At 48.8% G+C, this 10,401-nt stretch overlaps 3 protein-coding genes across 3 annotated transcripts; 1 reads left to right on the top strand and 2 right to left on the bottom strand.

Annotated features, from left to right (window-relative positions):
• Positions 1-233: 233 nt before the first annotated feature.
• Positions 234-782, top strand: PpBr36_10924 (uncharacterized protein; the record flags this gene model as incomplete). The annotated part of the gene is made up of 1 exon (XM_029898031.1): positions 234-782. The coding sequence occupies one exon, from the start codon at positions 234-236 to the stop codon at positions 780-782; it is 549 nt and encodes a 182-aa protein (XP_029743640.1).
• A 52-nt stretch (positions 783-834) lies between these two features.
• Positions 835-1,961, bottom strand: PpBr36_10923 (uncharacterized protein; the record flags this gene model as incomplete). The annotated part of the gene is made up of 2 exons (XM_029898030.1): positions 835-1,810; positions 1,864-1,961. The coding sequence occupies 2 exons, from the start codon at positions 1,959-1,961 to the stop codon at positions 835-837; spliced, it is 1,074 nt and encodes a 357-aa protein (XP_029743639.1).
• Positions 1,962-8,500: 6,539 nt separating this feature from the next.
• On the bottom strand, positions 8,501-9,364 carry PpBr36_10922 (uncharacterized protein; the record flags this gene model as incomplete). Its single annotated transcript, XM_029898029.1, has 1 exon — positions 8,501-9,364. The coding sequence occupies one exon, from the start codon at positions 9,362-9,364 to the stop codon at positions 8,501-8,503; it is 864 nt and encodes a 287-aa protein (XP_029743638.1).
• Positions 9,365-10,401: the final 1,037 nt, after the last annotated feature.

Raw genomic sequence — 10,401 nt, 5'->3', positions numbered from 1 at the left:
AAATACTCGGGCGTCCCAGTGACCTGAGATGGTAATTTGAGAGGGCAAATAACATATCCTAGCTAAGTTGTAACCTGCATTATGTCTTTTAGAGAGAAACTGGGTGCAGAACGTCACAAAAAGCTCAAGGTCTTAAAGCGAATGAGCAAAGATGCAACCAAAAAAAACATTATGACGAACTGCTTAGCAGACCTATTGAAGAATTGCTAGAGTTAAATGAAGAGGACGCGATCATGATCGACGCTCAAGAGCTTTTAGACGAGGAAGTTCAAGACCCGGAGGACGAAAACCAAAGTTCCGAGACCGCGTTTAAAAACAAAATAGCGATCGTGCAGGAGCGTCGGGACTGGCTTAAAGCTTCGATGGACCGAACTACTGATCCCGAAAAAAAGCGATGGTCCAGGACTCTGCTCGAAAAACCTGAGGAGGACCTATTTGAATTAGATGATTCTTATTTCACGGAATCCAACCCTCGAGATGGGGCGGAAGAACAAGGCCCGAATGACAGAAATCAAAGTTCTGAGCAAGGCCAGGATACGAGAGGAAACAACGATGAGCAACCAAACAACAATACAAGCGTTGGAACCGGACTTAATCGTGGCCAACCCGGGCATTTTAAGAACGAACTTTCGCCCAGTGGAAAAGAAGGAAATGGCTTGAAACAAGCAACCTTTGACAACGATGACAAGCTATTGGTTCCCTTTCCCGGAAGCGCTGCGGATGGAAAAGTCAAGACTGTAGGGTGGCTCGGTCGCCGGGGTGCTAGATATATCACCAAATAATGCACAAAAGGTCATTACAGTAGACTTGGCCCCGGTTTCTTCAACCAATTGTTCAAACCTCCACCGGAAACCTGCGTGAAAGCTGGCCTATGTGATGTCGGCAGCTCGAACACCCCTCCAACCCGTCCCCCGAAAAGTGCTGGGACCGAAGCATGCAATCTTCTGGCTGTGGTTTTTCAACTTTCATCCCCTTCTTTTTCTTCTTTTTAGATTTTGAAGCAGTGACACCCCATATTCCCCAGTCATCAACTTGAATCGGATTCTCAGGCTGGGGCGGAGGTTCAGGGACTGTTTCAGGCTCCAGGCTGGACCTTGGCGTCGGCTCGCATTCACGGGACTCCGATTTGACTTCCTGGCCTGGCCTAGTTGATGCCGTCTGGCAAAGCGTAGCTTCTGAAGGTGAACCGATTTTGGGCAGTGGTGTACCGGCGGACTCCTCGACAGCCTCATATAGATGGGTCGCGTTACGCTTTGACAGCGCCTCATTGCTGCAGACTAGGTCGACGGTGATTTTAAATAGCAAGTCCATGAATGGCAACGTTTCGAGCTCGGTTTTCGGCACACAATCTACCAGACTAGAAGGATCTTTGAGAAGCGGTTTGAGACCGGCCGCTACATAGTTGCTGAACCATGTATCATTTATCCGTGGATTTGGATAAGCAGATCGCGCGACCTTCAGAACCGCAGAGAAAGGCAGTCCCTTTCCAAGCTTTTCGATCTCTACTTTAGCAAGGTCCTCCAAAGTAGACATATCGTATTCTCGAGCCATGGCGTAGACTTGGATGCTTGTCGCAAGCTCTGAGTCGATCTTCTCGTCAGGGGTCGATCCCTTCGGTTCCAAACTCTGGTAGGTGTTGGTAATAAGGTAGTGGACGAGAACGTGACCAACTTCTTCAGAAGTATCGAGCGCTATAGTATAATCCCATGAAGTGGGATCGTTCAACTTTGGGAACTTTTGAAGGAAGGATCTCGGAACTTTGAGTACAGTGTTTTTCATCTTCAGACTGATGGTGGGGGTTGCATATGGCCTGGTTTCTATCTTAGCTTCAAGAAATTTGTGGGACAACTGTGAACCACTCACGATGACACAGGTCGTCTATCGGCTTTCTCAGGGAGTTGCGCGTCAACTTCCTCAACGAGACAGTCTTCGACAGCGGCAGACTTTTTCTTTTTCGCCATATTGTTCGTTGAGCAACGATCTTGCACAAATGAAAACATGTAAAAGTCAGCTTGATAATATGGCCAAAAGCTAGCAGAAGCTTGAGGAGGCGGTGGTCGTTCGCTGTAGTGATCATGGCAGTTGTTGCTCGCTGTCTCCTTTTATGCCCACTCGCCATCCCAAGTGCGGGGTTATTCACGTGCCCTCGCTGTGTTACACAGCATTCGCGACCCAACGCTTCTGAATGTGATGATGGCGCCCAAACTCTGCCTTTTCTATGGGAGGATCAAAAGCAGCTGAATAGCCAGGGAACCAAAAAAGCCCGTATGAAGCCAGGAAGATACTATTGGCATCAGTTGCGCGGGATCCACAGAAGAGATCCTTGTTTTCCCCCAGGCACACCAATGAGCAGGGAGCACGTTCTCTGCGCAATAGCAATGGAAAATTGCAAGCGGGTCGTATCCGATAGTACATTCAGCTCTGTCAGGAATGAGCCATAGGCACATTGGAAAGAGAGCCATTGCTGACTACCAGTACAAAACGTTGGCTGCGATGCAACGCAAGAATCCACTAACAGCGCCGGAGAACGGCCGTATGAAAGGACTGGACGTGGCCATGGTTGCGACAACTCATCAAGTATGAAAAGCAGCTGCAAGCGCCATGCAGCAATCATGCTTCCCCGCAGTGACTGTAACAGTCTAGGAGCCGGAAAGTGGATACTGTTGAGGCGGACACCAACGCTACGCTGCGGTACATGGGGTACCCCCATACCCCGGGCCGGAAGTGGTGAAATCGGGGCGAGCGAAGAGCGTTTAAATTGGGCATGAAGAATAACCACGCAGAATATATTTGAAAATAAAATAGTGGTTTTATATTAATACGCAAACGGCAGGTAAGGTAGCCCCACCCGCCCGAAGCGCCACAGTACGCCCCGCTGCAACTGCAATATGGTGTCGGCTCACTTGTACAACTGCAGTATGGCTTAGCTGAGGATCAACCAGTCGGATCATCAAATACTTTTCGGGCGGCTTTTGTTGTTATCATAAAGTACTTGCACCAAAGCTACTACGATGAACCATGTTGCATAATGCATGTTCATCACACTAAGACAATGACTCACCGAGCCAGCTTGTCGAGAGCGCGCCACCCTCGCCTCCTCATCATCACCGACAAGAGAAGCATAGGCCAGCGCAGTTGCAGGATCAGCGGATGTTAGTCGACCTTACGACGGAGGATACGGGCTTCCGATGCTCCAATTGCAGGGAAACGTTCAAGTCCAGTGAAAAATGCTTTGCATTAAGCGGCTGTCGCTGTGTAAGTTGTGTTCCTCCTCGCTTGTCAAGATTGTTCGCAACAGCTAAGAACGGTGACGGCCATAGCCAATTTGTCCGACTTGTGCAAACTGAGGCTGCGACAGCCACAAAGAGCTAGGTGATCAGAGCATATTTCAGGTGTTCTGGACCAAATGCTTTTGCCTGGAAGACAGCGAGGACATGACGGTCTTGAAATGCGGTTAGTTATGGTATCTTCTTCCGGACGAGTAGGGCTGACAACACTCAAGCTCAGGCCATGTGTACCATGATGTCTGCATCCTAAAATGGTTTCAGGCTTGCCAGATCGGCACAAAAGAAAGAGACGGCGGGCCCTGTCCTCGCTGTAAGGAACACGTAGACGATGTTTTGCCGCTGGAGTGGAAGCAACTCGGACTTGATAGGATGGTTGACGCAGCTGTATTTTCCTGAGGCAGAGAAGAAAATCAAATAAAACTACTTGGGCTGGAAATCCAGCTCTTCTATAGAGACATCTACAGACTGATTGTGGCTTCCGTAGCTTGTTCTAGAATCCGACCCGGCTTTTAGTTCTTGCAAGTAACTCCGTAGAGCCCGCTTCACGTGTAGTCTGGCTTCTAAAGTGGCAGACACTTGGTCCAGTTAGTTTGGCTCATGCACGCTGCAGGAGAAAAAGCTCACCCAGTAACAACAGTCGGCTGTTTCGACTTCTTTCTTCACCAAGACAATCTTGCATGCCTTTTCTGATGATAGCTTTGAGATCTGGTTTTCCTTGGTAAAGTCTCGCTCGACCGCCAAAAGTCTTCGCCACCGTCGAGTCAGCGGCAGAAGGGGTGCCTTCCAAGGACCCTACGTTGTCGAAAATGGAGATCAAGATCATCTGAAGTCCGGTTAGCAGGGTCTGCAGAGGAGCGGTGATAGACCTTGCCTTCTTGGTATCCTGATCAAGGACCGGGTTGAGAAGCCATTGGCCGGCCGGGTTGATAATGTCTGGGAACAATTAGCGCTCATAACTGAAATGCTACTCCATCCTGGTCGAACTCACCTCGTTTCGAGATGAGCCAGACAAGATGTGCCTTTTGTTTGTTTCCTCTGGATACTAGCTCTCGAAGGTAAGCTGCTTGAGCAGCAATGCCGTAGCCACTTGCCAGCAGCAGCACGAAATCGAATTCCAGCAGTGAAATACGTCTCCCAAATGGCCCACTGACGATGGCATGTCGTCCGTCCTGGCTGTCTGCCAGATGGAGCTTCCTGGTGAACCCGCGCCTGCGCTCGACAAAAAGGTCCAGGCTTTTTTGTCTATCTTTTGACCACGAAGTCACCACAAAGGGGTGACTTTGAATAGAGGATGACGCACCGAGCGAGGGGATGGTTAGATTGATGTACTGGCCGGCGGCAACACGCAAAGGGCGGGGCAAATTAATGGTCACTTTGACCGCGACCAGATCACGATCTGATGGCCCGAGGCTGACGGACACGCTTGCCAGCGTCCCCCCTTTCAGGTTGCGGCATATCAGACAGCAAGTACGATACGCGCAAAGGGTCAAGAAAAAAGTGACAAAGCTAGCGCAATACACTTCCAGATACCCAGGGTTCGAAAAGTCGAAGACCGACCGCAGGTGCCAAGCAATACCTACAGCAGCACTGGCCGCTAAGCAATAATGCAGCACGATAAACACTTCGTAAAAGCGATTTGTGAAGAAGCTGAAGGACGTAACTATCAGAAGCTGGACGGCACAGGCAGCCTTGTTCAGTCAGTTGATATTCGGCAGGCTCGCTGCGGGAAAGGATCTCTTACTGAGAATGCCAAAATATTGCTGAGACTGCTGAAGGAAAACGATTGACCGTTGACGATCATTCCTATGCTGTGAAAGGCTGTCAAGATTGCGGTTACCCATGCTGAAATACGATGGAAGAAAAAGTATGAGTGACGGCTAGCGCCAAGCAGGTCAATAAGGAGATCCGAGTGAAAGGCCAAAAGCAAAGGCTGGATGTTGAAGATGACTAAATACCCAGCCCGCACCGATCGAAGGGTGGGATCTTTGAAGAGTATGAATACGTTACTAGCCACAAAGCAGAGGCTCCACACAGCGATCGGTATGGATAGTCTCCCGATGTTGCGATAGAGAAAGTGAAGTCGAAAGGCTGCCTGGAGAGGGTGAAGATGGCATCTGTATCTGTAGATGAATCGCGCGGTCAAAAGTAGAAGAAGAAGGCCTCCGACACATAGCGCGTAGCGCTGGACTGCCGAGTCCATTTTCGAACAGAACACAAGGCTTTTCCTCTTTGACTGATCTTGTACAGGGCACAAGTACCGGCCTTTCCTTACGTTTGGTTGCCAGAGTGCACCGATACAAGAATGAATATGAATGCTGCTCAGATCCGCACAAGGGCTCTAAAAGAGACCGAAACTTCCTTTCTGGCCATGACGATAATGGTGTATCCGAGAATGAAGATTCTGCTTATGGTCCCCATATTGGATTCAGACTGTCTAGCAAATGCGTTGATGGCTATTCTGAAAGTGGCTCACGGCTGGGCGTATCTCGATTAGAAGGCAGTCATGGAAGCAGATACCTGCTTTAGAGAATACGATATCTATACAGAATGCGCGCGATGTCAGGTAATGGGACCTCATATCATGCCCAACGAAATGAATAACTTGATCTCGAGTGAAGGGTGTTCGCATAAGTATTGCTGGCAGTTGGAAGACGAGGTCGAACACGAGAGAATGCATCGTTTGTTGATCGATCAGTGCGAGCAGCTTCAAGATACAATATTCGACAAAGAGTTGATAGAACAGGAGCTGTGCCTGACAAAGGATGCCCTGATAGAGACCACCAGCCAATTGAGATTGACTAATGAAAATCTTCAAAATTTGCGTACTGCCGCGAGAACCGAGGCGAGGTCGAAGCACCAACTTATTCTCACTCTATGGAACAGACTGAATGAGACGCAGCAGATAGAAAACAAGCGCATCAGCAGGAAAAGAAAGTACGACGACTTCCTCAGAGACTGAAGGAGAAAGGCGAATGGGAATCAGAAGTAGGATGACTGGTGATGACAAGAGCAGCCTACCCACCATTGGAGGTCCAGCAAGTCAGATAAACCTTTATTGGCTACATAGACTGCGATTAGTGCACCATACATACAGCCACCAACAAGCAGCTATTTGCTTCATGGTTATATAAACATAGTGAGCCTTGAATCCGTAGACGTTGAGGAATGTTTCATCGTTGCCTATCGTACTGCTGCGTGGCACTGTCTGCATCACACAAGATGGCTACAAAAGACCGGTGGCGTGCAAGCCTTCAAAAGCTTTCATCCAAAATTAGTAAAAACCAACGCCTCTGGAGACAAAGCCCCAAGATCGGAGAACTAAGGGAATCCGTCTTTATTTCTGCCGACAGTAAGAGAGACAACGAAAGGCGACTTTCAGATGTTGCGTCTGGTGCGTTCGTTAACGATCTGAGCGGCGAGCGTCAGAAAGCGAGCGCCCCTAGGCGACGGACCTTGTAAGCCTGTGACTTTAGATACCATGACATTCTGCTTTTGTCGGATTCGGATTCGGATCCAGGCGATTGTCCACAGGAGTTCACAGCCACCGCCACGACTCCGGAAAGGCAGCGGCGTAGCGTTCTTGTCGAGGGTGACAAAAAAGCAGAGCAGATTCGGAACTGAAGAAGCCCCAGGTTAGATTCGAGCTACAGAGAGATCAGGCTCAGCGACCCCTGTTTATCGATGGACCGGACAGTAACGAAGAGGATCTGTTGGCAGACTGGGCAGTTGAAGAAGAAGTGGTGAGCGATATAGTCAAGCTCTTACCAGACCGGCCCCGGGCCGATTCACCCACTTTGGGTGCCGAGGGTGTCGTCATTCAACGAGACTGCGGATACAACAGCCTTGGCAGAGCTTCTCATTAGGATCATGCAGAATGATCATGCAGAGTATACTTTCCTCGGCGGTAAGCCAGGCAAAGCTCTGCCAGGAGCGGCTCTACCTCTATCATATGTTTGGACTAACTTGAGCAGGCTGCTTGGAAGCGCCACCAAAACGTGATGTCGTTCAGAATACGAATGGTGTAACTGCATGCAAGTACGAAGCTTGACTTTCTAACTATCTGGAATTAAAAAGCAATGACACTGGGGCTCAATGGAAAGCTTGCGATGGGTGGAAGGAAAATATAAAGAATACGTATATAAGAGATAGGATGAGGGCATTTAGAATAAAGCATAAAGAAGAAACATGGTCAGGTCCATGGAAGAGAGGCTAGCAGCTCCAGCAGTGGCGGGAAGACGAGCGGTAAAGTTTTTCCCGGCGGTCGGCTTCGAAATCACTGCGGTGGTGTTGCTAGCGTATGTCGAATTTGTAGCGATGGAAAGGGAGCTTGCGCCGGTGGCAATTGAGGTGTTCATGGTGCCCAAAAATTAGGGTTTACGGATGTGGGCCTGGCTTCATTGTCTGTAGGGTTGTCGGCAGATCGCTTGGAGGGTAAGGGGGATTTCGTCTGAGGGCAAGGAATGTTATTGTTGAGCAAGGCTCTGGGACCAGGTGATATGTTGACTACGGGGCACATGCTTAGCGCAACATGCGCACTGCGATGCTTGATGACGCAAAGGTTGCCGTCGGCGCGTATATTGGAGGCAGTCTTGGTGATGTCGCAGCCAGCAGCAGCGACAGCATGACTCAAGCACGACTCTGCGATCTGTGGGACGTCACCCGTGGTTTGAGCGTAAGCGGACCCGGCGATAGCAACAATCACGGTGAAGCCCTTCATTTTCCGAGTCATTCGATAAAGAAAGCAGAGAACCAGGGAAGCAGTAATGTTGAACGAGGGACATTGGGAGATCCCCAGAGGTTTATTATCAAGCGTGGTCTGAGAAGCCGCATGTTCCTGGCAGCTACCACTGGTTTTGGCGTGCGATGTGTCAAGAGCTACTGAGCAGGTCTACTCGGGTGCAAAAAGAGCATGCTTACAATTTTGTGGGGTATTTACAGTATCAAGCGACAATGATAGGACTTTAACGGGTATTTGAAGGGTTGTCCGACAGGTGCTGGCAAGATAAATTACGCCTTGTTCAGCGAGTTTTATACAGTAACACTGTGTAGTTTTATGGACTTCAGATATAGGACATTTATACTGATTAAAGGCCGGTTGTGGATTTGAAGTTTCAATATCATCGTCTTCAGTCTCCGATGAATCAGGCAAGCCGGAAGTGTAATATTTTTGTAGACATGCGGTTTGGTTTCTGAGAGTGGGCAACGTCATCTTGTCAGATAGCCGATGGACCTGATATCTTAGGAGGAAGTATCTCAGGAGGAAACCAAACATACGAGAAACCATGTGTTGTATTTTCCATAGATAAGTGAAACTTTAAGTACTCCCCGTTCCACTGCTGACGTCGCCTCGTGACCCAATTTGCCCATTCAATAGAACCTTCCAAAAATTCCGAATGTAATTCAAAAATACCGCAGCGGGCCAGTTCTGCAGCACAGACAACTGAGGATTTGCCTTCGATGCAAAGCGCCCCCTGCGAAAGGAACTCGCCAAAGTAATAACCTTTTTGACGCATTTCCCAGAGAGAATCGAGGCTCTTTCGGTAGCAGTTCCGGTCGTACAATATTGCATCCTCTTTGAGTGATTTGGTATACTTATCAATGAGGTAGGCGTCCCGGACGAATACCAGTTTGGGAAATCGTTTTGTATTTATGATGACAATATGGATCTCCTCAAGCGATAGTTTGCGGCGATGTCGCAAGTAGATGACGAGCTTCAGCGCGAATAAAAACGAGCTTGTCCATGAGACGAAGTTTGAGTGCCCAGGGCTCTTCGGCAGCCACCAAAGATGTCGATTGAGAGCATCGGCCACTTCTGCAGCTGGCCGAGAGCCCATACTCGTTTGACTGCCGGGCTTCGTGTCGAGTTGAGCGGCATCCTGTGAGAGGATCCAGTTGCCAGATAATATGCCAGAAGAATCAGGATAGCAAACTCGGAACAGAAACGGAGGCACATCGCGAGCAACGTCTTCAAAATGAGCGTGGAAAGCGCTCCAGGAAAAGGGAAGTTGTCTTTGCGTTCCAGTGTTATCCTGGATGTTCGAGGCGGCGAATGACCCCGAAATCTCGTCAAAAGCCATGCTCCGGGTCAATGGGGAATTTCGCACCATATCGTGATGGGGTCTTATCAATGAGTGATTGCGAGTTTGCCCGTCTGCTTGCTTTTTCTCGAGCAGAAAGAACTAGATCGACCAATTTGCGGACAACGTCAGTGTGATGGGACATCAATGCTCCCAGCGAGATGCCGCATAGAACAAGTCAAACAAGCTCCCTAACCAGCATGATAGATACTCATCATCCCTGCAACCTTCCGGACTCACACAAGACAATTTCCAACTTTAATATCCTAAGCAGTCGAACTTAACGGGCCTCTGCAGTTTGGAGACGACGAGCCAAAGCCTAAAAGAAATTTTCAATAGTCGGAAGTGGTAGCCCGGCCATCCGTCCTTCGCTTTATCGGTTTGTACATGCGACAAATGATTGCCGTTACATGAATAAAAGCATAAATCTTGGTCGACTCTCAGGCAATACAAGGCGCGGGTCGGGTTGCATTTGAACGGGCGCTATCCTGCCGAAATAGCAAAGTGGGGGACAAAATTAAAGAGACAGCACTTGGATCGGCATCATTTCCCCAGAATCTCAAAGTGTGCTTGCTATATGCTACAGCCCTGCATTGTCCAACATAAATGTGATTGTCCAGCGCCCAAAGCCTATTTTCTTGTTCTCGAGTTTAAGATATCTTCCATCCCGCCAGTCATAGGCGTGTCTTTACTCAAGCTCCAGGTTTCGATCCGCATTGCTGTTTTGAAAACACATTTGATAGAATGAGCCCGTGGGACCTAAAAAAGAAGGTGAATACTAATTCGTCGAGCAAGGCACATGCGATCCATTCAAAGCTGAGGGGTTGCTCTCCACTTCGATTTTTTTCATCCGACAACCACTTTATAGGGCGCAAGCTTTTAGTCTCGTCTCCTGAGAGTTAAATTTGGCTAATTCTTCGAAAACCAATTCCAAACTCAACTCATTCCATTTTTTCAGTGACTGACGATTGCGCTACGGTGATTCAATGGCTTTGGCGCAGATAACTACCTCCATGAGATGGTCTGGTAGTGACTCC

This window comes from Pyricularia pennisetigena (assembly GCF_004337985.1).
Source record: "Pyricularia pennisetigena strain Br36 chromosome Unknown Pyricularia_pennisetigena_Br36_Scf_12, whole genome shotgun sequence".
Lineage (NCBI taxonomy): Eukaryota > Fungi > Ascomycota > Sordariomycetes > Magnaporthales > Pyriculariaceae > Pyricularia > Pyricularia pennisetigena.
The sequence above is the reverse complement of the archived record's forward strand: the minus strand, read 5'-3'. Positions and strand labels throughout refer to the sequence as shown.